Consider the following 24,685-nt stretch of genomic DNA (forward strand, 5'->3'; position numbering starts at 1 on the left):
TGGGCGGCGCTGGCGTCCATCTCGTCCATGGCGCGGATCATGCCGGCGGCCATGCCCTCGTGCTCGCGCTCGCCCACCTTTTCGAGCACCGTGACAAAGAAGCCTCCGGTGTCCTGGAGGTGCGGGTAGAGGCGCATGCAGTGCTGCAGGCCCAGCTCCTCCTCGTCGCCGGCGGGCCACAGCGACCTGGGCGTCGTCGAGGCCAGGCTCGGGTCGAGCTCCTTGAGCTGGTCCCAGTTGTCGATCCACGCAATCTCGGGCAGCTTGTCGCGGTACTCGGGCGAGCCGGGCGTCGGCTCCGGTTCGCCGGCGGCCTCGGCGTCGGCCTCGCCTTCCGCGCCGTTCGACTCTTCACCCTGGGCTTGGCCCTCGACCTCGACCTCGACCTCGCCCTCACCCTCGCCTTTAGCCGCCGACGTCGAGGCAGACGTAGAAGCAGCGGCTTCGGTGGCCTCGGCGGCCTTGGCGGCCTGCTTGGCCAGGACGTCCTTGGACTTGCCAAAGAGGTGGGCGCCCTTGCCCGGGGCGGCCTTCCACGTCGTCATGCCCTTTCTGCGGATGAGCTCGGGCATCTGGCCGCTGCAGTCGACGATCTTGACCTTGCCCTTGGAGAGGCGGAGGGCCTCTGCGACGACGGCCTCGTTTTCGATGGGGTTCATCGAGCAGGTCGAGTAGACCAGGCGTCCGCCGTCGCGCAGCAGGTTGAGGCCCTTCATGAGGATCTTGAGCTGGAGCGAGTGGAGGCCGACGGCGTTGTTGGGCGTCCACTCCTTCCAGATGGGCATGTTTTTGCGCACGGTGCCGTCCCCGGAGCAGGGGACGTCGGCGAGGACGCGGTCGAAGCGCATGGCGACCTGCTGGACCTTTGCGCCCTCGTCGGCGGCCTTCCAGGGCACGTTGACGTTGGGGAACTTGCTGGCGTCGAGGTTGGTGACGATGAGGTTGGGGCTGGGAAGGCGCTGGGCCTGGTGGACGAGGAGGTGGGCGCGGACGGCGTCCGAGTCGTTTGCGACGACGAGGCCGGCGGGCATGGGCTCGTACGAGTCGGGCGAGGTGCTGATGGGCGAGTGGAGCGCCTCGATCAGCTGGGCCGTCTTGGAGCCGGGAGCGGCACACATGTCGAGGACGAGGTGGTGGGGCTGCACGTCGAGGAAGAGCGGGGGCAGCATGGAAACGGCCTCCTGCCTCGAGATGGAGCCGATGTCGGTCTCGTGGACGAGGAAGTGGTGGAAGCGCTTGAGCTCGGGCACCTTGCGGAGTGCGGCCTTCTTTGGCTTGATGTGCCAGCCGAGCTGCTCGGGGTACCAGGGGAGGTTCTTTGGGGGCTCGACGGTCTCGCCCTCGTAGGTGACGTTTTCGAGGAAGGGGACGTAGATCTCCTTCATGGCCTTGATGAGCTGGGAGGTGGTGTGTTTTCCGGCCGTGATGCGGAAGGTGGACGGGAGCGGGGTGCGGAGGGCCTCCATAAAGGCGCCCCACTCGCTCGGATCGACGATGCCCTGGTCGAGGTAGTAGGCCTCGAGCCTGGGGTTGCGCATGGCGATGGCGGCGTAGTTCTGGCGCTGACCGTTTGCGTTTCCTCCGCCTCCACCCCTGCCTCCGCGATGGCCGCCGCGTCCCCTACCGCCGCCGCGACCGCGACCGCCGCCACGGCCTCGACCTCCTCCACCGCCGCGAGCCATGGTGCTGGTGTGTTGGTGGTGGTAAGGGGTGGTGCTGATTTGTGAGGAGGGGCCAAGGAGCGAGGTGGCGATGGATCAAGTCAGCAAGGCGTTCTTGGAAGCGGACGAGGTGGGATGCTCCTGTCGAGGGGGGAGTGTATGAACTGCTGTCCAGAGGGGAGAGAACGAGGGCAAAGGTGGAAGTCGCGAGGAAGAGGCAGGCTGGCGTGCGTGTGGAGAAGAGCCGGGCGCAACGAACGGACAGCTCTCTTGGCAGCCTCTGCGCCTGCGCCTGCGCCTGCGCCTGCCCCCCTTCCCTGCCCCCCCTGGCCCCGCCCCGGGGAAAAAAAGTTGAGAAGAAATTCAAGTGTCGCCCTCGGCTCCGACGGCCCGGCGTCCATCTCAGCCAGCCAGCCTCTCTCTCTCTCTCTCGAGGTTGGCCTGGGAACCTCGTCATTCTCGAGGAAAGTCTAGGATGGCGAATGGCAGGTGACAGACGCCGGATATGCTATGCGATGCGGTGGAGCGGATGCTGAGTATGCAAAAAGGAGGCAGTTGTGGGGTGGGGATCGACGAGCAGCGAGCCACAGGCGCCAACGCCAACGACGCATCAGAGCTCCTCCTCGTCTTCCTCAATCGTCGCGGCGACGACGGCCGGCGTGGCGGAGTGCGCCGCAGCGGGAGCCGCACCCATGTCGACCTCCTCCTCGACGACGACGAGCGAGCCAGCAGCCCTTTCGTCCCGCATGCCGGCCCCGTTTGCCTCGTCGTCGTCGTCGTCGTCGTCGTCGTCATCGTCTTCGTCGCCGTCCTGCATGAGCGCTGCAAACCTCCCCCTCTGCTGCGGCTTGGCCCGCTGCCCGTTGGCCCCATTCTGCTTCTTCTTGCTCTGCGCCGCGCCGTTGCCGACGACGGTGCCCAGGTCCATGCTCGCCTCGAGAGCGCCGACGAGGCCCGCGCCCGCCCGTTCCGCCTTTTTCTTCATCTTCTTCATCTTGCGGTTCTGCGAGCCCCGCGACGCCGCCAGTCCCTCGAGCTCCTGGCTCGAAAACATCGTCGACAGCTCCTCGTTGCGCTTCGATCGGCCCGACGCCGCCGCCGCCTTGGCCTGTTGCCGGTCCAGCCACGCCGGTCCTCCAGCCTGCCCTGCTGCCGTGGGGCTCGCCTGGAACGTAAAGGCCGCAGAGGGGGCGCCCGCGTTGCCCGAGCGACCACGCGCACCGTCCTCTGCGACCGCCTGACCTGCACTGACGAGGTCGTCGTCGTCGTCGCCGTCGTCATCCATCTGAGAGAGCCCGGGGACGTTGCCAGGGGCCGTCCGACGCACGGGTCGACGGCGTCGCATCCCTTGCTCATCGTCACCGTCCTCGTCGTCATCGTCGTCGTCCGACTCGCTGTCGTCGGCACCGCCCTCGTCGTCAAAGGCCCGTCGCCTCTTGCCGAGCGTCGACACGTTGGAGACGTCGCCAACAGCACCGCCGTGGTCGTCGACAATCTCCTCCGCCGCCGCGTCTTCTGCGCCTTGCCCGTCCGCTGCCGCCAGCTCCTCTTGCGTGGCAAATCGGGCCTTTGGTGGCTCAGGCACGGCAGCGGTGCTCGTGCCCGTACCCGTGCCAAAGATCTCGGCGTCGGCCTCGCCGAGGAGACCGGCCAGGTCAAACGCCTCGCTAAAGCCGGAGACGATCGTCGTGCTCTCGGCGAGCTGCTGCTTGGCCCTCTCCGACTCCTGGTCGCCGTCCTCCATTGCCGCAACCGCAGCATCCGCGGCGGAGGTTGCAGCGTGAGCATTGCCGGCCGCCTGCCGCCCGTTGTCCGCAGAGAGGATGGCGGATCGGTGCAGCGCCGGCGGCTGCGTAAAGTATTTGATCCTGCCGACATTCCAGTCATGCAGCACCGTCCGCGCGGTGCCTTCAATGTCGATCTTGCCGCCCCTCAGCATCCGCCCACGCTGGATGGCGAGGCGCATTAAAAAGTCCTGAGCGTCGCCAGACTGGAAGAACTCGAGGCCGTAGACGTCGGCCAGCTCCTGGTCCTCGACCCGCGCCATGATTGCCTCGACGGGCGTGACGGGGTCTTCGACGAGCTCGACCTTGACAACGTTGCGCAGCAGCGCCGACTGCTTGCGCATGACAATCTCCTCGGCGCTGAGCCCGCTGGTGGCGCCGCCGGTCTCGTCGGAGAAGACGATGCCCGGGCAGTCGAGCAGGCGGACGCTCTTGTCGAGCATGACGCCCTGCACCACCTTGGTGTGGCCAGGCGTCGAGGCGACGCTGCAGACGCGCGCCCGCTTGAGACTGTTGATCAAGCTCGACTTGCCGACGTTGGGAGCGCCAAAGATGCCGACGGTGATGCTGGTCTTGAGGTTCAGGTTGCGGCTGTAGTTTTTGATGAGCTGGAGGAGGGCGCCGGCTCCCATGGCCTCTGCGCCGCCCGTGATAACGTCCTTGCCCGCCGAGGCCGATCCCGACGAGGACGACGCCTTGCCGCTGCCGCCGCCACCACCGGAGTAGAAGGCCGCAGCGCCCTGGGAGAGGTTGCTGCGCTGGGACTGGGTGCTGGCCTTGAATGCGAGCGTGGGGAAGTCGTGGCGGAGGTAGCGGAGCCATGCCTCGACATTGCTCTTTGGGACGAGGTCGATCTTGTTGAGGATGAGGACGACCTTTTTGCCGGCGCGCATGAGCATGCGCTCCGTTTCGAGAGATCGGCATCCCATGGGGTCTCGGGCGTCGAGCACTTCGAGGAGGACGTCTGCGTTTTCGACGAGCTTGCGGAGCTCCTTCATGTAGGCCTTGAGGCTCGAGTCCCTGCGGCCGGTGAGGGTGTCGTCGAGGCGTGCCTTTGCGCCGAAATCGTCCCAAGCCGACTGCAGCGCAGGGTTGGCATCTTCGAGGATGCCGACGTCGGCGTGATCGACGGACTGGATGCCATGGCGGTTGAGGGAGGCGTTTGAGACCCTCGTGGCGGGGGACGACGCGGGCGAGGCGAGGGCGTCATCCTCGGCCATGTCGGCCTCTACGATGTCGCTGGCATTGCTGCCGCCGTTGGTCGCGGTGGTCGCCTGCTTGTTTGACCTTGCCTTTCCCTTGTTGGCGAGGCTGGCAAACTGGCCCTTTGCAAAGACGGGGGGCGCAAAGGCTGCGTTGGACGACTTCTGGCCGCTGGCCTTTGTCTGGTCGAGGCCGATTTTTGTGCGCTTGCGGCTCTGGCGGTCCTCCTTGCGGCTGTTCCTCCCCATGTTGTTTCCGCTGCGTGCTGGCGAGATGGCCGGCGATACGGGCGACAAGGGTATCGAGGGAAGGGAAGGGAGGGAGAGGATGAGGGTGGGGAAGGGTGAGGGGGAGGGAGAGGGAGGAGGGTTGGCCGCGAAGAAAGGGGACCCCTTTCGAGCTCAAAATTCCGTGCGTTGCCAAAAAGTGGCTTACGTCAGCAGCAGGGCCAGAAGATCAGAAGAAGCCGCACCGCACCGCACCGCACCGCACCGCACCGCAACGCTACGCCACGGCATGCAAGACTGCAGCAACGGCGGGGCCCTTCTCCGCAGGTGACTCGGAGCACATCCCATCGTACTACTACGACCACCACCACAACCACCTCCTCTTCGAGCTTGCTTGATCGTCACAGCGGCCACCACCACCAGCACTTGTCCCTTGCATCCTTCCGACCGCCCACGACGCTGGCCACGCAATGGCCTCTTCATCCCTGCCGCCCGCCTACCTGGCCGGGCCGTTCCCATCGGGCAAGGCCCTCACAGAGAACCTCGCCGCGGCCACAAGGCCTCCATCGCCCTCGCACGCTGGCAAGCCGTCCCTCCCCACCCACCTCTACTCTGACCTACCCCCGCACCTGCTCCAGCCAGACGGCACGCCCGACTACCTCCGCCTCATCCTCAGCGCAGATGTCTACGACCTGGTCAAGCAGACGCCGCTCCAGCCGGGCGTCAACCTCTCGGCAAAGACGGGCTGCGAGATCCTCCTCAAGCGCGAGGACCTACAGCCCGTATTCAGCTTCAAGCTGCGCGGCGCCTTCAACATGATGCGACAGCTCGACGACGAACAAAAGTGGAAGGGCGTCATCGCCTGCAGCGCCGGCAACCACGCACAGGGCGTCGCCATGGCCGGCGCCCATCTCCACATCCCCTGCACCATCGTCATGCCCCAGGGCACACCCTCGATCAAGACCCAGAACGTCAAGCGCCTCGGCGCAAAAGTCGTCCTCCACGGGCAGGACTTTGACGAGGCCAAGGCAGAGTGCACCCGCCTCGCCGAGGCCCACGGCCTCAAAATCATCCCGCCCTTTGACCACCCCAAGGTCATTGCCGGCCAGGGCACCATCGGCGTCGAGATCTGCAGGCAGACCGACATGAACAAGGTCGACGCCATCTTCTGCTGCGTCGGCGGAGGCGGCCTGCTGGCGGGCGTCGCCGCCTACATCAAGCGCATCGCCCCGCCCCACGTCAAGGTGATTGGCGTCGAGACCTACGACGGCGACGCCCTCGCCCAATCGCTCGAAAAGGGCCACCGCGTCACGCTCGACGAGGTCGGCCTATTTAGCGACGGGACGGCGGTGCGCGTCGTGGGCGAGGAGTGCTTCCGCATCTGCCAGCAAGAGGTCGACGGCGTCGTCCGCGTCTCCAACGACGAGATCTGCGCCGCCATCAAGGACATCTTCGAAGACACACGATCGGTGCCCGAACCCGCGGGCGCCCTCGCCGTAGCCGGAATGAAGCGCTACATTGCCACCCACGGCCTGGCCAACTCGGGCAAAAAGTTTGTCGGCATGGTGTCGGGCGCCAACATGAACTTTGGCCGCCTGCGCTTCGTCGCCGAGCGCGCCGAGCTGGGAGAGAAGAAGGAGGTGCTCCTCTCGGTCGAGATCCCAGAGGAGCCGGGGAGCTTCCTGCGCCTCCACAGCCACCTGCACCCGCGCAACGTCACCGAGTTCAGCTACCGGTACAATGCCGGCGCGAGGGCGCACATCTACCTGTCATTCATGCTCAGTGGGACGCCTCCCGCAGCATCCGCCGCGGCGGCGGCACAGGCGGGGCAGCAGACGGCCTCGCTGCCCGTGCCCGCGGCCGTGACGAAGAGCACGACGGCGGCGCAGGCGGCCGCCGAGGATCCGGCGCAGGTGTCGGACAGCCTGGCCGATGCATCGTCGTCGGAGCTCGCGGGCATCCTCCGGACGCTCGAGCAGGACGGCATGCGCGCCCTCGACATCAGCGGCGACGAGATGGCAAAGAGCCACGCGCGGTACCTGGTGGGCGGGAGAGAGAATGTCGAAAACGAGCGCGTGGTCCGCTTCGGTGAGTGTCGCCGTCCGCTCCGATGCGGCCATGCTGCCGAGTCGTCCAAGCCGCGCCCTACGTCCGTTCCCGCTGACCTCCTGATTCGACCCTCAACCTCCTAACTTCGTCCCATTGTTGTCTCTGCGCTCGCTCGTCGCGGCTCTCCTTCCCTTCCCTGCAGAGTTTCCGGAACGGCCGGGAGCGTTGCGCAAGTTCCTCGTGGGCCTGCACAAGGGTTGGAACATCACCCTCTTCCACTACCGCAACCACGGCTCCGACGTGGGCAAGGTGCTCACGGGCATCCAGGTGCCGCCAAACGAGGACGCGGCGTTCCAAAAGTACCTCGTCGACCTGGGATACCAGTACCACGAGGAGACGCACAACCCCGTCTACAAAAAGTACCTTCGCGGCGACAGCTGAGAGGGCGCCTCGTGCCGTCGGGCTTGGGTGTCGTTGGTCGGCCGAGGAATAGAGGTTGAGGACGCTGCGATGCGATGCGATGCGATGCGATGCGATACAATAAGAGGGCCCTCTGGCCTCTGTGCTTGCGTGCGTGCGTCAGTGGTCGTCTGCTGTGCCGCGTGACGGCGTCTAGGCGGGAGCACCGACGCTCTGCCTGATCCAGTCGAGGTAGCCTTTGGAACCGGCCTTGATCTGCAAGCCGAGCGGTGGTTGGCGGCAGGACGCGACGTCGTCCTGGTGAGCGCGCTTAGAGCCTGCCTTTCTGAGGTCGAGCGAGGAAGGTGGCCACTCACGTCGAGGGCAATGACTTCGGGTTCGTCGTAAGAGTGGGTGGAGCACACGAACCGGGTCAGGTCCGGCACCTTGCTCGACAGCGTCTACTTGGTGTTGCGTCCGGTGGGCGGGCAGGCGGGCGGGCGGTGAGAAGGAGAGAGGGGGGCTTGAAGGGTGAGTACCGAGCTGCACAGTGGCACTCCAGAAGGGATGGAGGGGCCGAGGAGGGGTAAAGACGGACGCACCTTGCAGACCATGAGGATCTCCTGGTCCTTTTCCACCTTGCCCTGCCACTTGTATCTGCGCCTCGCAGTGCCATGTCCGTCCCAGGGAGGCGGGAGAGTTGAGCCAAAGGGCTAGCCCTAATCGCGGAGAGCACGAAAGGTGGGAGGGGGTGGGGCGAAGACCTACATGGAAGTGACTTTGGGGACGAGGTTGGCGCAGGCGATCAAGTCGCTTTGCACTGTCGCCGCACCGACCGATCTCGACGTAGCGTCAGTATCAGCCCCGCGGCGCTCCCACGGTCTGAGCGTGTGGGAGTGTGGGGTAGGACGCACGCATCGATTCGGCCAGGCTCTCCGCCTCTTCCTGCTTGTTGGTCGTGATCAGCACTATCACCGCCGAGTCATCGCCGCCCGCAGACGTTGGGGCTGATGACGAGCTGGCAAAGATTTGGCTCGGTCGTCGCGAGGGCGGTACCGGCATCTTTGTAGCGCTCCTCACCCGGAATGCGCGGTGATGCGGTGGAGGGAGGCAGAGGTGCGAACGCAAGGTGCAGGAAGGTACGAGAGAAGTGGGCCTTAGGGTGGTCGCGGTGCGGAGGAGCAGCATCGTCGTGGTCGAGAAGGCTGAACGAGAAAGGAGGTGGTGAGAGCGACAAGTGAGAGGTGGAGGTTGAGAGGCTCGCACGAGCCTCCGTCTATTCAGCATCTTCCGTCTGTGCCTCTTGACACAGGCCCGGCAAGGGCAAGCCCGCACCATCGTGCTGCTAATGTACACCTGCGAGCGGAGGCCGACGACGACGGCCTGCAAACGGCTTCGGGTCTGGGGACCATCAGGCGAGACCGGCGGCCCGCTTGACCTCTTCGGCAAAGCCCTCGCCCTTGTCCTCTTCGGGCTGCGCCGTCTCGCCCATCTCCCACCGCTGCATGCCCACCACCTCGACGACGACGCCGCCGTCGTCGTTGGCACTCGCCGCCTCGAGGCCCTTGGATGCCGCCCAGTCGCGCAGCACCTGCTGCACCGGCTGCGCGTTGCTCTCGGGCGAAGGCGCGGCCGTGGGGAGCAGCATCATAAAGGGCTGCGAGTAGAGCGCCTCGCTCGGCTCGCCCGTCTCGCCCTCGCCGGCCGAAGCCGAAGCCGAAGCCGAAGCCGAGGCATCGCGGATGCTCTTGGTATTCATCCCGGCCGTCTGCCTCGCCAGCGAGCGGACGAGCGCACGCGCCGAGTCCTGGATGGTCGGCGGCACCTCCTTGCCCGAGGCGGCCAGCGTGGCAGGCAGGGTCGGGCTGGCGATCCTGGTCAGGAGCAACGAGGCGACCCGCCCCGTCGTCAGGACGTAGCCGGGAGCCGTGTGCGCCTTGGATGTCGATGCGGTCGAAGAGCCGCCGTGGGCAAAGGCAGAGGCGAGGTGCAGGATCGAGCTGCCCTCGGAGCGACCCGTCTCGGAGCGGCGGGGCGCCGATGGCGAGGGTACGGCGGGGCCCTGGACGGCGCAGGCCCGGGCAATGCTGATCTTTTCGCCAAGGCGAGAGACGGTGTCGATGATGGCGGCTGCCACCGTCTTGGGGGCCCCGGCGGTGGCTGCCGCCTCGGGCGAGCTGGGGAGCAGCGGGAAGGCGAGCAGCTCCTCGACGGGGATGTCGACGATCGAGGCTTCGGCCGACGATGACGTCGCGCTGCCGGATGCCGCGGCGAGCGTGGGGAAGAGGGCGGCCGTGTGGGCAATGTCGCGCACCAGCTGTCCGAAGACCTCGTTCCTGGCGACGAAGTCGGTCTCGCAGTTGACCTCGACGAGCGAGCCTTGGGCGGACGACGTGGCGCCGATGCCCGCCATGACAGCCTCGGGCTTCAGCTGCGACTTGTTGCTCGCCTCGAGCGGCGTGGGTAGGCCGTCCGAGAGGACCGAGACGGCCACGACGCCTTCCCGCACGCTGCGGCCCGCGACCTTTTCGGCCTTTTTGGCGCCACTCTTCCTGCGGTCCTCCTCGAGCCAGCGCAAGGCAGCGTTGACGTCGTCGTCGTCGGGCGACGAGGCAGCGCGGCTGGCCAGCAGAGCCTCGCGCGCCTTGATCATCGAGGTGCCCGGCATGAGCTTACGCAGCTCGCCGATCGACTTGATCGAAGGCTTCTTGGGCTCCAGCGCAAGCGAGGAGGTGCCGAATGTGCGGCACTGGCATGGCTGGCGGAGCGCTGTCCTGTTGCCGGCAGAAGAGGTGTCGATGCAGAGCACGAGCAGAGAGGAGGGCAGACAGTCAGTGATCAGGACGAGATCAGGTGGAGTTGGCCGGCGGATGGGGAGAGACGAGGACTCACCTTGCAATTCCAAAAAGTGCGCGAGACGACATGACGAGGTCGAAGACGAGGTGCGAAACGAAGCGGAGGGTTGCTGTCGTCGTCCAGGCGAGAGAGTGTGCAAGGGATGCGGAGCAGCGAGGACGTGGAAGCAGGTTAAGCCGCAGCCGCAGCTCGTCCACGAAGCTTTCTTCTCGACCTGCTTACCCTGCATGCCCCGATTGTGAAGGAGCCCGATGGAGTGTGCTCCCGCCGATCCGATGGCCGATCCCGGATCGGTGCCGCACGCCTCAACCTCCCTGGCATGGCCTGCACACCTCACCCCAGGCCGCCGAGGGCTTCGTCGGCGGTGTCGGTCGAGTGCCGCTGCCTCGTCCTTGCCAGCGTCGATACCATCGTCAGCCTCGGCCGGGGGCAGAAACAGGTGTCAGAGTGAGAGGGAGGCCCGGAGCGACGTTTGACCGTCGAAGTCGACGGCGATGGAGGCAACCTTGACGGATTAACCTCGTATTTCTGGAAGCCTTTTCTGGTCGAGGCTTCTTTCGATACCTTGGCCGACCTCCGACAACCGACCGCCGCCGCTCGAGCCGACGGAAGCACAGATCGAGCACAGCTCAGCACAACATGCTGTGGCAGCGCATCCTGGTCCGGATAGCCTCGCAGATGCCGAAGCGGGCAGACTGCCGGTCGAGAGCAGGGATCCAGTGCCATCTTCCCCGCCGCTCCGCCAGGTCCCGCTGTCAGTCGACTGCGCTGCGCGGAGAACTCGGAGCGACGCCGACAGCCTCCGAAGCAGGATCAGACAGGTCTTCTCGCCCGGACGCCGACAGCGGGCGCGCAAGCCACGGCAAGCATGTCCGAGGGACAACCAGGCCTGGCCACGCCAGGACCACAGGCCTACGATGCCAGGAGGCGGAAAGGACAGATCGGGGAAAATGGGAGCCGACGGTTCGTCGAGGGTTAGGGCGAGCGAGTCTCGCACCCGTGGCCGGTGTGTGTGCCAAGACGAGCGAGCGAGCGGGGCGCGTGCTGCTTGGCAGGCCAGGCAGGCCTGGCTGACTGGCTGGCTTGGCGTGTGGAAGCCACCACAAAGGGTGCTGGCGACGACGCCGAAGCTCCGCCACCGGCCGGAAAGCGATGCTGAAGCCGCCCGACGGCGGGGATCAGCCGAAGGCAAGCGGGGGACCACGCGGACGAAGCTGAGCGCAGCCGGCCCTGCTGGTCTGCGTTTGGGGGACCGCTCGTCCGTCCCGCCCCTCGGCGATCAAAGGCTTGTGCGACGGACCAGGCCGACGCCCGCTTGAAAACCGCGCGCACGCCACGCACGCCGCGCATGCTGTTAAGGCCACTAGGCCCACCTCGCTCTGTGTCTGCCTGCGCGCCCGCATCTCCGCACCGACTCGCTGCGGAAAAAGGCTTGGCGGACAAAGAGCCAGCGGGTCGATACCGCCGCGAGCATGGCAAAACGCAGGCTCATCTTGTAAACAAGCAAAGCGGGCACAGCCCGCGCGCCGGGGATGGCAAGTCAGCCACGATCTCGAGATCTTCAGATCAACAACCTAGCTCCAGACGGTAGCGGTGGCCAGAGCGAACCGCCAGGCAGGGTGTCAGGCCTCCCAACAAGGCCGCCCTTTCCGTCGGTAGCGACGGGGCGTGCGGGCCGCGTCAGGCTGGCGCGCAGGCAGGTCTCGCTTGCCGCCCGGCGTGCTGCCAGCGAAACTTCGCAGCAGATCGGCATGCATCTGCAAGTCGCCAATCCGTGCAGGCCTGCCCGTCCTGGCCTAGCCTAACTGCCCGGGGGAGCCCGCCTCCTGACTCTGGTTCGCCCGGTCACCCGCGCCACGACGATGGCGACCATCGGCTGCCTGCCTGACTGGCAGGCGGCATCGTCGCGCCCGCATCAACCAAGCCAAGGTCAGCGCGATGCCTCGCACGCCAGCAGCCAATCCCGAAACTCAAGGCTGCCCGCGCAGCTGCAACGACACCCACGAAGATCAGCTGGACCAGGCAGCAGGCAGGGCTGGCTGGTCTCGTGCAGGATCGAGCGTAGTAGCGAGGTACAGTATCGGGAGCGATGCCGGCCACTTGACTAGCGCAAAAGCCTCGCCCGGTCGATCCAGGCCTAGCCTGCCTAGCCTTTTAGCCCGCGCGCCGAGTCTGCCTGCATACGGAGGGATGAGGGCGAAGATCCAGAGCTACCGTACCCACACCATCACCGACCCGGGCCGCTGTTCTATTTCGAGTCGACGAGGGGGCGTGTGCCACCTAAGAAGGTGATGACTTCTCAACTGGTCGATGCGGACGCGTCGAGAAAGTACACTGACAGATCGACAGCCTCGCTCGCGGGTCGATCATACCGCTTGTTGCAGTGACCTACAGTATGTAGTCAGTCATCACCTTCGGCGCTTCGGATACATGGCTAGCTCGACCTCTGCTGTCCCCGCGTTGCAAAGGTGCCTATTCCGATCGTCTGTCTGCACCGGCACCGGCCGAAGCAGGCAAGCCAGCGATGTGGTTCGAGGAGACGACGACAGGGGCTCCCGCCGGCGGGATACTGTAGAGGGCGGTTCTGAGCGGCTCGAACAGAGTCCGCTTCAAGGGGCTCCCGCCGACAGAGGCGACCGATTCCGCAACGCAGGGAGCCTGAGGCCTTCGATCTGTATGTGAGCGTGGTTCGCCACGGGCGCGTCCTTTTGGAGCCAGAGGCAAGCATCCTACTCCTAGGCTACGCTACCCTAGGCTAGGGGAAGGCGGCTTGGCCAGGCGGGCGGGAGCTGGCGGTTTGAGAGAGCTCGGATCGGCTGCACCCCCTCTCGGAATGTTTGCCGATGCTCGGGTTGCCACGAAGAGGCGGGCCAGGCAGGCAGGCAGGCAGCCCGCTTTCTCTGTCGACGAAGGAAAGAAGTCTTCGACGTACGCCATCGACCGCCCGACGGGAGCACTCGAGGCTGTTGGCTACAGTACTGACCTCTCCGACCTCTTCGTTGCCTGCTCGACGGCGTGCCCCACTCTACTCTCTCTGGCTGTTAGTTTGGGTTCGTCGGAGGCGGAGCTGGCCGAGCTCGACGAGCGCGACGCCGGGTGCAAGCAAGTCGGAACTGGCCTGGCCTGCTACGGTCCGGTAGCTCTGGAGGCCCTTTGCAGGGGGGCGACTACTCTGTGCGTGTCGCGTGTCAGTGGGCGAGGGCAGGGCGAGAGGAAAGCCAAGTCCAACGACCGGGCCAGGCTAGGCTTTGCAACACAACAGATGGCGCGGGAGGGCGGCCGAATTGAGATTGCTTTCTTGGCTGGCGTCGGACGGTCGCGCGGGCGCAAAGACAGGCTAGGCCTTCCTTCCATCGCCAGACTGACGGCTGGGTGATTTGATTCGAAGCTCTCGCCACCTCGTCGACCTTCATCACAACGTCGGCCTGGTTGCTTAGCTTGCTCGCAGGCTTGCTGGTGATGATGGCGGTCGAGGCCAGGTGGTCGGCGGTTTGGGTCGAGTGGGGGCGGGCTGAGCTGACGCGCGGTAGGTCGTGGCGGGCATGCCCGTCTGCCCGCCTGCCTGCCTGCCTGCCTGCCTGTGTGTGAGCGTCGGACTGGAAAGCGCATGTACGTCGGTCGGGCGTCGAAAATTGGGGGTTGCCAGGGTTGCCTGGCTGCGTGCGCCGCCCTGCCTGGACCGACCCTGCCCTTGATCCGCGTCCATGCCGACGCAGCTCGCCCCGACCTGGCCTACCAAAGGGGGGCACTGCCTGCCTGCCTTCCCGCCTGCCTCTCTCTCTCTCTTAACTTTCTCTCTAAGCCCGCGAGCCCCACGGCGACCTAGGCAACCTCGAGCCTACCTGTTGCGCCTCTCTGTCCTGCCAAACCCACCCTGTCGACCAAACCAACCGTCCGTCCGTCCGTCCGCCAGGCCCCCCCGTCCGACCCGACTGACCGAGCCAGTACCAGCCCCTTCCTCCTCCTGGACCGCCAACTGTTCAGCCCTAGCTGTAGCTGGCCTACTCTACTCTGCATCGATTCGACCTCGTTCTCCTTCTCTCGCGCCCGCAGCAATAGCGCGCCCTGCTTGTCGCCACCAACACCATCATACTTCTTCTCTTTGCCGTCATCCTGCTTACCGGTAGCCAACGACCGACCGACCGACCACCCGTCCGGCCCCGCCGCGATACCGCCATTCGTTTTTTTCAGTCTCGTAGCCCGTCACCGTCTGTCCTGGCACAGCCCCCACTCGGCCACTAGTCGCAGTCACTTCCGCCTCTGCCTTTTGTCTGTCAGAAAGACAGATCGACTCTTGCTCTCTTCGGCGCTCGACCCCAGCCAGCGCCTTGACCCGGCGACCGGCCCAGGCACCGTCACCGACCCTGCGTCTCACCCTCGGATCACTCCTACCAGTAGCGTGGCATTGCTCGATTCAACACCATCGTCCATCGCCGCGTCCAACCACCAGGCGCTGGTCTCACCCTCTCTCTCTTTCTTTCTCTGCCTCGCCGTCATCGCCTCGTCCTCCGGTTCGAGGACGACGTGTCGCCGCGCCGACTGGCCCTCACTGCAGCCCTCGAGGATAGGTCCATGACATCGACCTGTTCGGCACCTCCGACACTCGCCCGGCCGCCCTCTCTCTCTGATATCATTTCGGCACTGCCGCCCTGTTCGCTCGACGGCTTTGTCCCCAGGTCGACGGCTGCTATAGGCCCATTCGCTGCCCGCCCGCCCACTCACAGCGATCTACCTTTTCACCCACGTCGATCCTCGCCGCCAGGCTCGAGACGACCAACCACCTGATCTGACCTCGCCTCGCCTCGCGCCACCTCACCTCACCTCTCGTCGCCCGACCTCAGCGCTCGCCGCGGGGACAGGCTGGTTCTGCTGCCGGTGTCGCTAGGATGGACGCTCACACTCTCAACGCCTGGACCCGGTTCGCCCTGCAAAAGGGCGGCATCGGGTCCTGCACGGCCCTCATCGACAACCCAGCCACGGAGCCCGAGGATCTAATGTTCATGACTGGCGAAAAGATCATCGTCCTCCGCAGGCTCGACGAGGACGGCGCCGACACAAACGACCGTCCCACCAGCCTGGGTGCCCGGAGGAAGAGCAGCGCCTCGAGCAGCGCCCACGACTCGGCATCGTGGTTCCTCGGCTATTGCGAAGGTGTCGTTGGCCGCTTCAAGGGCGCACACGTCCAGTTCCACGGGCGGCTCAAGAAGCCCGTCCTGATGAGGAGGAGCGGCGTCGGCAGCGTCCCCGACACGTCCTCGCCGGTCCATTCAAAGGACGAAGAGCTCGCACTGCCGACGGCGAGCCAGACCTACGGCTCCGACGCGGCTGCGGCGACGAGCTACGATGGCCACGTCGACTCGTCCGACAGGCTGGCGTCGGCCTCGTCGTCGTCGTCCAAGTACGCCAGAGCCGGAGGATCATCTCCGATGCGGGGCGGTGGAGATCGTGACGGGCCGTCTCCGAGCTCCCGCGTCCGCTCCCCCGACGGTCTGCACGTTGCGACGAAAGCCGGTGGAGGAGGCTACGCTGGAGTCACGACGCCGCCGATCTCGGACGAGGGCCACCAGCTCAAGATGAAGTCGCTCCAGGCCGCTCTTGTCGAGGACGACGACCACGACGATGCCGCTTCCGACGATTCGGACGACTCTGTATCGTTGCTGCCGTGGGCGAGACAGAGCCAAGAGGTAGGCTCATCATCCAGGCCGAGAGCCGGCTCGAGCCGGCAGCAGCAGCCCGGCAAGGCCCACGGTTACGGCGATGGCGGCCTGTCTGGCGGCGGTGGCGCTTCGCATCTGCCGCCGTCGCCGATCTCGTCGAGCGAATCGCCCATCACCCGTACGTCGCACGAGGGCGCCGCGGCCGTCTCGACAACAGCCTCCGCCAAGGCGTCTAGGCGTAGCTCTCAGGAAGACACCTCGCGAGCCTCTTCTACCTACACCACCTCGGCCACCGATGACTCCGACGATGAGGGACCCAACCGCCGCCGCGACTACACCTTCTCGATCTACGACGTCTACGGCAGAGATTCCGTCGCCTTTCCGAACTTTGACTTCCGCGAGGCCTACGCCAACGGCGGTGGCGGAGGTGGAGCCGGCGCCGCCAACCGGAAGCGCATGTCGAGGCTGGCCGCGTCCAAGTCGTCGGAGTCGCTCGCCGCCCAAGCGAGTACGGAGCCGCTGCCGCCCTCGCCTCACCTCGCGGGCCACAAGGTGCCCGGCCGGCATGACGGCGGACCACTGCCGGGATCTCCCAGCCTCGCTCCCCTCACGGCGCGACCGGGCCAGGGCGATATCCCCGCAGCGCTGCGCTCGCCCTCGGGGCGCAGACCCAACGCAGCCCCGGATCCACGCCTGCCACCTCTGCCGAGCCCGGGCATGGGCCCGCCGAACCTTGCGTCGAGCCTGCGCCGCCAGGTCGAGGCCTCGAGCTCCCCCACCTCTCCGCCCACCTCGTACATCGAGCCGGGGCGCGGGCCCTCGCCCCGGTCACCGCCCCTGGGTCAGCACAATGGCGTCGCCGCCGCCCCTAGTGGCGCAGCGGCGGCCCGGCTCGGCCCCGTCTCATTCGACCCGCGCAGGAGGCCCTCCGCTGGCAACATTTCGGCGCCCAGCATGGTCAGCACCTCGCCCGTCACCCCAGTCGATCCGTCCCAGCCGGCGTTCTTCCCTCCTTCCCACCAGACGGCCTCTCCCACCTCGCCAGCATCCGAACTCTCCTCGGCCTCGCTACGACGTCCCGGCTTCGCAGAGTCGCTCGGCAGGCGGAGATCGCAATCGATGTCCAAGATGCAAATCAGCCTCACCGACGTCGGGCCCGCAATGCGGTCCAACGAGGCGGCAGGCTTCGCTGCCTACGGGGAGCGGGACCTGGGGTCGCCAGGCGCCGGGCGGCTGCGGCACGGTGCGGCCGGTTCTCCCGGCCTCGGCCCTATGCGGGCGTCTTCCGATCGCTTGTCGGAGCGCGAGCGGATCCATTCGGGCAGCGGCAGCGGCATGCTGCGCAAGAACCCTTCCAACCCCACGCCCGGCCTGCACGGTGGCAGCGGCCTCCACGGCCTCTCTCCGATGGCGCGTAGCGGCAGTCCGATGAGCAGCCGCAGCGGGCCCAGCCCGGTCAACAGCATCGACATGGCCAGGCGAGGCAGCGATGCGAGGAGCGTGGCCACCGCGTCCCGGAGCCCCGCGCGCAGCCCGCTCAGCGAGGATCTGCGGACGCCCACCCACGCCACGCACGGCTCGGGGCCGATCTCATTTGACCCGATGGGCTTTGTCTTCCAGGGAGGACCCCCTGCCCCTCCGCAGGTCGACGACCCAGAGACGCGCGACCGCTGGTTGGCGCTGTTCAAAGAGGACGACGTTGCCGCGGCCAAGAAGAGCCGCAAGGTCAAGAAGCTGGTGCGGCAGGGCATCCCGCCGTCGATCCGCGGGCAGGCGTGGCTGTTTCTCGCCAACGCCTCGGTGCGACGGCGCGCCGGGCTGTTTGAGCAGCTGTGCAAGACGTCGCTGGCGCCCAAGGGCAAAAAGGGCAAGGAGGCGCTGTACGACGCCATCGACAAGGACCTCGACCGCAGCTTCCCGGACCACCGGCTGTTTATGGGAGAGTCAGCGACGGGCAAGGCGGACCTCGAGGCGATCCTCAAGTCGTACGTCCACTTCAACCCGGTCATTGGCTACACGCAAGGCATGGGCCTGCTGGCGGGGCTGGCCATGATCCACATGGCGCCCGAAGACGCCTTCTGGCTGGTGTGCGCCGCGCTGCGCGACCCGCACATGGAGGGCTACTATACGCCGGCCATGAAGCAGCTGCACGTCGACAGCGTGGTGCTGAGCAACCTGCTCTCGACCATGGACCCGGAGCTGTCGCAGCGCTTCGCCGCGCACGGCATCGAGCCCATCATGTTTACGCCCTCGTGGTTCCTGCCCCTCTTTACGCGCATCGTGCCCTGGCCGACGCTGATCCGGATCTGGGACATCTTCTTCTTCGAGGGCCCGACGTGGCTGCTGAGGGTGGCGCTGGCCGTGATCCGCATCATCCGCGAGCCGCTGATGCGGACGCCGGGCCACGGAGAGATGCTGCAGATGCTGCTCCACCCGCCCCACGCGCACCTGACGCCCGAAAACATCCTCAACTGCGCCTTTAGCGTCAAGCTCAAGGACGGCGAGATGCGCAAGCTCAGCAGGCAGGCCTCGAAGCTCGTCCGCGAAAGCAACGGCGCCCGAGGCCGCGCACCCACCCGCCAGGACACGGCCGGATCCAGGAGCACCAGCGCACCAGCACGGCGGTGACCCCTCGAGCCGCGCGTCGCCGTCGGTGTCGGCATCGGCATCGGCGCCGGCCAGCCTCTTCATCCCCATCCCCATCCCCATCCTCATCGTCGTCAGGGCCCGACCGCCCGCTCGGCCCTGACCCTGGCCCTGGCCCTAGGCGGCTGCTGCCACAACTCGCACACTGTAGAATAGCAACTAGCACCTCTCCATCATCGTCACCCGCTTAGACGGTCCTTCTCCCCTCACCCACCCCCTCCCCCGGGCCCACTCCCAACCCCCTTATCACAACCGTTCAGCGCGGCGAAAGGACACTACTCTTCATCTCCACCTGATCTCCGCGCGCATGCATGCGATGCCGGCCACCTGCTCGGCCGCACGAGTGAGCGAGCGAGCAAAAGAATGCTGGCTGTGCAACATCGGCTCATGCCAGATTGGCAAGGAGAGAGATTTATAAATGGCTAAAAAGGAATCTCCCAACGTGGGGCTCGAACCCACGACATTCAGATTTGTTACTGCGATCGATCGCAGAGGCTCTTGGCTAAGAGTCTGACGCTCTACCGACTGAGCTAGCCGGGACGGGTTGTGAAGGGGGCTTCATTTTACTTTATATATAGTAGTTTAGGCAGGCTGATACCGCACCGCGACGCGATGGATGGCTCAGGCCTAAGGGCGCATTGGCCACGGGCAGACCTGCCTGCCTGCCTGCCTGCCTGCCTGCCTGCCAAGCAGCGCCGGGCGGGGCGGGGCAGAGGCCTGCCGACAGACTGGCCTGGCCTCGCCGCTCGCCGTCTTCTCGTCGACTCCTCACCACACCACCTTCCCAGTCCACCCATCCCCCTGTCCGACGCCTGCTTCTCTCTCACTCCTTCCGCTCCCTTCTCATTCAACCCTCTGTCCACCCAACCCCGGTACGCCTCCCCCCTTTGCCCGCCCATCGACGATGGAGTCCAAGCTGCAGTCGCTCAAAGTGGCGGAGCTCAAGCAGCTGCTGACGGCGGCCAACCTGCCCGTGTCGGGCAACAAGCCGGACCTGATCCAGCGCCTGCTCGAGAACCCGGCGGCGACCACCAGCCTCACTGCGACCGAGCCGTCGTCGGACCTCGCGCCCTCGGACGGCGTCGCGGCCGAAACCGACGCCCAGGTCGGGCAGAATGTGCCTGCCGCCGGATCCACCGACGCCGCTGCGGGCGGGCAGGCGATGGTCGCTGCCCAGCCCGAACCCGTCGCCGCCACCGCCACGCAGGCTAGCACCGTATCTGGCGCCGGCAACGGCAACGGCGCATCCGCTGCGGCGCTCCCCTCTGCAGACGCCGCTGCCGCCCTCTCCAACACCGCAGACCAGGCCTCGGCCGCCGCGGCCGCGACGCCGGCAGCACCGGAGCCGACGGCCGAGGAGAAGCGGCAAGCGCTGATCGACGAGCTCGAGAAGCGCAAGGCGCGAGCTGCCAAGTTTGGACAGCCCCTGGGCGAGGCGGAGCGCAAGCTGGAGCGCGCCATCAAGTTTGGCATCGACCCGGACCAGGAAAAGGCCGTGGCCAGGCTGGGTCAGGCGCTCGGCTCGTCGTCGACTAGGGGCAAAAAGGAGCGACCCGCTGCTGCCGCCTCCGCCGCCTCCGCCGCCGCCGGCGCCACCAAGGCATCCGCCAAGCCGCAGGAGACCGAGGAGCAGAAGGCGGCGCGACTCGCTGCGATGGAAGTCGAGGCGGAAAAGGCGCGGAAGCGGGCAGAGCGGTTCGGCATGGTCAAGCCCGCCGACCCGGAGGAGGAGGAGAGGAAGCGGAAGCGCGCCGAGAGGTTCGGCGTGCCCGCTGCGGCTGCCAACGGCGAGGTGAGCGTCTCCGATCGATGCCCCGCCCCATGTGCGGGAGCCGGCTCGTCCACGTCTGCCTGCACCGGTACCGAATGCTGACAGTTCCCGATCCCCAACATGCGTGATTGCCCCTCTTTCCCCCGTCTGGTCCTCCTCGCACGCCTCGACAGCCGCAGGAAAAGAAGCTCAAGGAGTGATCTGCCCCCCACCGCCCTTTGAGAGAATTGCCTGCACGACCCCTCGGCGCACGTCCATGGCCGCCTGTACATCTACCTAAAACGAAACGCTGCCCTTCAGAAGCTTGCACCTGCTACCGCACCGCCAGGCCCTCTCAACCGCTCGCGCACCCACGCAGTGCATGGAACAGTGTCGTTGCGCGCTCGCAACGTTTCGACTTTGGATTTGGCCAATCCCTCGATCGGCATCGAGGGAGGTGCAAAAGGCTAACAATACAGCGGTGTGGCGGCACGAGGCACGTGCGGATTCAGGAAGGCTCGCGTTGCGGAGCCAGTCGGTCGGGCCGGAGATGCGGAAAGCGTGCTAGGGGAGCGACGTGCGGCGCCTCGGGTTCAGCTGCTCTTCTTTGACTTTTCCTCGGCAGCGTATTGGTCTGGCGAGACGGGGGAGGGTCAAGGCAAGGGGGACCGACCGGTGTCAGCATCTATCCGACGGCGCGCGCAAGAGCGATGAGGCGAGGCAAGGCGCCGGACGGTGCACGCGGTACCCACTCTTAAAGGGCCAGTTGGAGACGCTCTTGTCCTTTGCGCTCGTGTCGCCGCCCTTTTTGGCGTTGCGGGTGACGTCCTGGCCAAAGAGGAAGACGGCAAAGCCCCAAAAGGCAAAGAGGGCGTGGGACATGGCGATGACCTTGCCGTAGGTGCCGATGCCGAGCTCCGAGGGGTCAATCTGCTTTGCTGCCGCGCCGGCGCCGGCGGCGGCGGTGTTGCCGGCCTGGGTCCAGGCGGTGAGAGCGTTTGCGGCAAAGTAGAGGGTGGTGACGACGAGGGTGGGCATGCGGAAGGGGGAAGCGCCGTTGCTCCTGGCGTCGGGGATGGGCGACGACGAGACGGGGACGGCGCCGGTGAGGATGAGGACGAGGACGGCCATGGCAATCATGCCGATGGCGTTTGTGTAGCTGTTGTAGCGCTCCAGCGGGGTCAGGTCCGGCCCGATGGCGGCGATGGCGTCCTGGGCGGCGTCGGTGCCGATGGCCGCCTGACCTGCGGCGCCGCGCGGGGTGCTGAGGATGAGGAGGAGACGCGGGAAGAGGAGGAGGGGCATCGAGAGCGTCACGAGGTAGCCGGCGGCGGCGTAGGCGTACCAGTGCGCCGGGTTGGTGGGCGACGCGAGCGCATCGACGTCTTCGTTGCGGCGGGTCGTCGACATGGTGGTGGCCACGATTGACTTGGAGGAAGCGGGTGCGGTGAGCGAGAGGAGCGGTTGGCGAAAGTGGCAGCAAGTGATGCAGCCGGGGTCAGAACGGCGAGAGGTCAGGTCGAGCGGGGTCGAGAACAAGAGGGCGCGGTGGCGGCGGCGGTGGGGGTGGTTGAGATGGCGATGAACAGACGAGCAGGCGAGCCAGGAGCGACTTAAGAAGACGAGCAAAGAAGCAGACAGGCGAGGACAACCAAGGCACGACAAGCTACCACCAGCGACAGCGACAGCGACCGTGATCAGATGATGGCATGGTGCGGCCCTCTGAGCCTGGCCATGACTACACCGCGCCCGGTCAAAGAGGCCAGGCCAGGTCGCGCCATGGAGCGGCGGTCGAGGACGGCACGGAAAGAGGAAGAGGCAGGCTAGGCAGGAGCATAGAGGCCCCAAGGGTCCGGTCCACGCCATGCATCGACCGGCAGAGGCGCGTACGGCATGGCGTCCGCCCCGCCTGAATGGATGACGTTGGAGCGTACGTGCGGCCAAACCTGCCTGCTCCTCGACGTCACCTTGCAAAGGCAGACTGGGAGGATGCGGCTCCGAAAGACGTTGGGCGACCTTCGTATCGGGTCAGTGCCCCCGATCGGATGGCCGGCTGGCACGCCTGCCTGCCAACCTCGCAGGCGCCTCGAGTCTCAAGGATCTTGGGCGCGACCGCCAACCCCACCTCCCCTCCTGCTCGGCCAGCGCACCTGTCGTCGTCGTCGTCTTCGTCGCCTGGCACGAGGATCTTCCAAGACGCCGGTTTGCCCGCCAAACTGACCTGACAACCCGGCCGGGCGGTCCAAGAATGCCTTGAGCGCATCCGCAGAGGCACGATGGCCCACCGACCGTAACGTCCCGACCCCTTGCGCCTGGCCGGGCCAGGCTGGACCCTTTCTTCCTCTGGCGCGCGCGTGCCTCGGCGCCAAGCCATTCCAGCAAGCCTGGCGCGGACTCTCGCTCCTGCAGACGCACGTCCACCAACAGCTTGCGCGAGATCGACGAGCAGACTGGCCGTACGGGCACGACACCCAGACGTCGAGCTACGGTCCCACCCTCGCCCAGCGACGGCCCAGCTCTCTCGGACGCACTGAATGGATCGACGACGCAGCGCACGGCATGGCATGGCATCGCATCGCATTGCCTCGGGATCGGCGGGTCGGCGCCATGGCTCCCTGTCGTCCCTTGTGGCATGTGCCGGGCCAGACTTGGCAGGGTGAAGACCGGAGCGCGCCTTTGCCTGCTTCGCCTCGGCCTGCCTGCTTGTTTGCTTGTTTCTTCGTGCTCGGCGTTGGCTCTGCCCGTCGGCCGGCCTGCCTGGCGGACAGGACAGCGCGTGGCGTGGCGCGGCGTCGATCCGTATCGGAGGGTTTTGCACCGGCGCATCCACCGACGTGCAGGCTATGCCGACCTGCCAAGTGCGGAAGGGCGGATCGCGACAAGGCAGGAAGGTCGCAGACAATCAGACGGCGTGGCGCGGTCTGAATAGCATGGCCGAGCCAACTCACAGACAGCCAGCCTGGCCAGCCAGTAGGGATGCTTCCGGCTGCGGGAGCAGACGGACCAAAAGGCAGGATGGCTGCCCCTGCCCTGCCCTGCCCCGGCGCCCTCACCACCACCGCCGCCACCGCCGCCAAACCCTGCCGCCGTCGGATCTGGTTCGGCATTGCGTGCAGGTGTCGGCGTCGGAGCTTGGACTTTGTCCGACGGGCTTGCTTGCATGCTATGCGTGCGGGGCAAAATGGCAGATGCTGGGCAGCGCGATGGTCGACCGTCGTCGTAGACCCGGGCTGGTCAGGGCAAAGAGGGCTCCCCTGCGCCGTCACTACGGCAGCGCTGTCCGTTGATCTCGACGTACGCACTCGCGAGGTCAGCCCCTCGCCTCCTTGCGTCGTCTACAGCGAGCCGCTCAGAGATGCTCCACGGAGGCTTGCTTGACGGTCCTTACCTCTCCATCGGCAATCATCGTCGTCGCCGGAGGGACAAAGGGCTGGCGAGTCGTCGAGCTGGTCGAACAGATTTCCTGCCGCACCGAAAGACAACGCCTGAAGCCGCCAAGAAGGCTGTCGAGACGCGTCCGAGGCCGAAGGGTCCGCATGCTCCTCCGAGCTACGCCGGCCGGGCCATGCATCTCTGGAGCCCCCTCCTTACCTAGCAGCGGCCGCCCAGCTCTACATACCGGCACACGAGCTGACGAATGTACGCTGCCACACGTATCCACCATGACAGCGGGGGGTCTACCGTGCCAAGACCTGCACCGACGCTCGCTCGCTGCCCACATCCAGGAGAGGCGAAGGACAAAGCGAGGCGGGGCGCAGATCCGACAAGACGCCGGCGTCTTTTGCTTCAAGTCGCCAGCCAACCATGCGCGAGTAGTCGGCGGGACGACGACGTCCGGTACATACAGCACACGGTCGTCCTCGACCCGACACTGGTACGGTAGCGTCACGGCTCCCGAGACGAAGCAGGCTAACGCAGCAAGCAAGGTGGCGGCTGATCCTCCAGGTCTGCACATATGTAGGTCGATTGCGAGGTAGGACAGCTAGAGCCGCGACGCCACGCACGATGACCATGACCCGCCTTCGCTTGCTTTGCAGGCCATCTAGCTGCCTCTGCAGCACGCTAGGCTTCGTGGCGGGAAAGGCGGGCATGCTACCTATGCTGGCCAAGCGGAGGCGCCAAACGAGCGAGGGAGCGAGCGGGGGTCTATCTCATGCTTGCCGCAGCTGCGCGTGCAAGGGGCGCAGGAGCGACAAGGGGGCGTGGGGTACGCGGTGTCTTTCTTGTGCTGAGACAGCGGCGGCGGTCAGGGAGCACAGGGAGGCGGGAAAGCGGGGAAGGGGCCGCGTCGCGAGCGAGCGAGGTCTCGAGGCCGACCGTCGCACCGGCTGCTGGTCCCCTTTGCTCGTCGACGCTAGCGCCGCGCCAATCGACGCACGGATTCCTTCGACGACATCCGCGCGCCCGCCAACGCAACGCAACGCGGCACGATCCCTCCATCGCCAACCAGAGG

At 66.4% G+C, this 24,685-nt stretch overlaps 8 protein-coding genes across 8 annotated transcripts in view; 3 read left to right on the forward strand and 5 right to left on the reverse strand.

Moving 5' to 3' along the window:
* The window catches only part of PFL1_03144 (uncharacterized protein), a gene marked incomplete at both ends in the record, with an annotated part of 3,319 nt that extends 1,637 nt beyond the window's left edge, over nt 1-1,682 (reverse strand). Inside the window, one exon of the mRNA XM_007880660.1 lies at nt 78-1,682. Within this exon, the coding sequence (XP_007878851.1) occupies nt 78-1,682 (1,605 nt within the window). The remainder of the gene's footprint in view (nt 1-77) is intronic.
* Nucleotides 1,683-2,271: 589 nt separating this feature from the next.
* Nucleotides 2,272-4,896, reverse strand: PFL1_03145 (uncharacterized protein; the record flags this gene model as incomplete). The annotated part of the gene is made up of 1 exon (XM_007880661.1): nt 2,272-4,896. One exon carries the CDS (start codon nt 4,894-4,896, stop codon nt 2,272-2,274), a length of 2,625 nt encoding a protein of 874 aa, XP_007878852.1.
* A 449-nt stretch (nt 4,897-5,345) lies between these two features.
* PFL1_03146 (uncharacterized protein) lies at nt 5,346-7,365 on the forward strand (the record flags this gene model as incomplete). The annotated part of the gene is made up of 2 exons (XM_007880662.1): nt 5,346-6,963; nt 7,127-7,365. The coding sequence occupies 2 exons, from the start codon at nt 5,346-5,348 to the stop codon at nt 7,363-7,365; spliced, it is 1,857 nt and encodes a 618-aa protein (XP_007878853.1).
* A 171-nt stretch (nt 7,366-7,536) lies between these two features.
* Nucleotides 7,537-8,385, reverse strand: PFL1_03147 (uncharacterized protein; the record flags this gene model as incomplete). Its single annotated transcript, XM_007880663.1, has 5 exons — nt 7,537-7,599; nt 7,701-7,784; nt 7,926-7,980; nt 8,092-8,143; nt 8,238-8,385. The coding sequence occupies 5 exons, from the start codon at nt 8,383-8,385 to the stop codon at nt 7,537-7,539; spliced, it is 402 nt and encodes a 133-aa protein (XP_007878854.1).
* A 349-nt stretch (nt 8,386-8,734) lies between these two features.
* PFL1_03148 (uncharacterized protein) lies at nt 8,735-10,247 on the reverse strand (the record flags this gene model as incomplete). Its single annotated transcript, XM_007880664.1, has 2 exons — nt 8,735-10,097; nt 10,216-10,247. The coding sequence occupies 2 exons, from the start codon at nt 10,245-10,247 to the stop codon at nt 8,735-8,737; spliced, it is 1,395 nt and encodes a 464-aa protein (XP_007878855.1).
* Nucleotides 10,248-15,065: 4,818 nt separating this feature from the next.
* Nucleotides 15,066-18,464, forward strand: PFL1_03149 (uncharacterized protein; the record flags this gene model as incomplete). The annotated part of the gene is made up of 1 exon (XM_007880665.1): nt 15,066-18,464. The coding sequence occupies one exon, from the start codon at nt 15,066-15,068 to the stop codon at nt 18,462-18,464; it is 3,399 nt and encodes a 1,132-aa protein (XP_007878856.1).
* Nucleotides 18,465-19,386: 922 nt separating this feature from the next.
* Nucleotides 19,387-20,453, forward strand: PFL1_03150 (uncharacterized protein; the record flags this gene model as incomplete). Its single annotated transcript, XM_007880666.1, has 2 exons — nt 19,387-20,274; nt 20,427-20,453. 2 exons carry the CDS (start codon nt 19,387-19,389, stop codon nt 20,451-20,453), a joined length of 915 nt encoding a protein of 304 aa, XP_007878857.1.
* A 372-nt stretch (nt 20,454-20,825) lies between these two features.
* PFL1_03151 (uncharacterized protein) lies at nt 20,826-21,642 on the reverse strand (the record flags this gene model as incomplete). The annotated part of the gene is made up of 2 exons (XM_007880667.1): nt 20,826-20,866; nt 20,985-21,642. 2 exons carry the CDS (start codon nt 21,640-21,642, stop codon nt 20,826-20,828), a joined length of 699 nt encoding a protein of 232 aa, XP_007878858.1.
* Between the last annotated feature and the right edge of the window lie 3,043 nt (nt 21,643-24,685).

Source organism: Pseudozyma flocculosa, assembly GCF_000417875.1.
Source record: "Pseudozyma flocculosa PF-1 unplaced genomic scaffold scaffold00009, whole genome shotgun sequence".
NCBI lineage: Eukaryota > Fungi > Basidiomycota > Ustilaginomycetes > Ustilaginales > Ustilaginaceae > Pseudozyma > Pseudozyma flocculosa.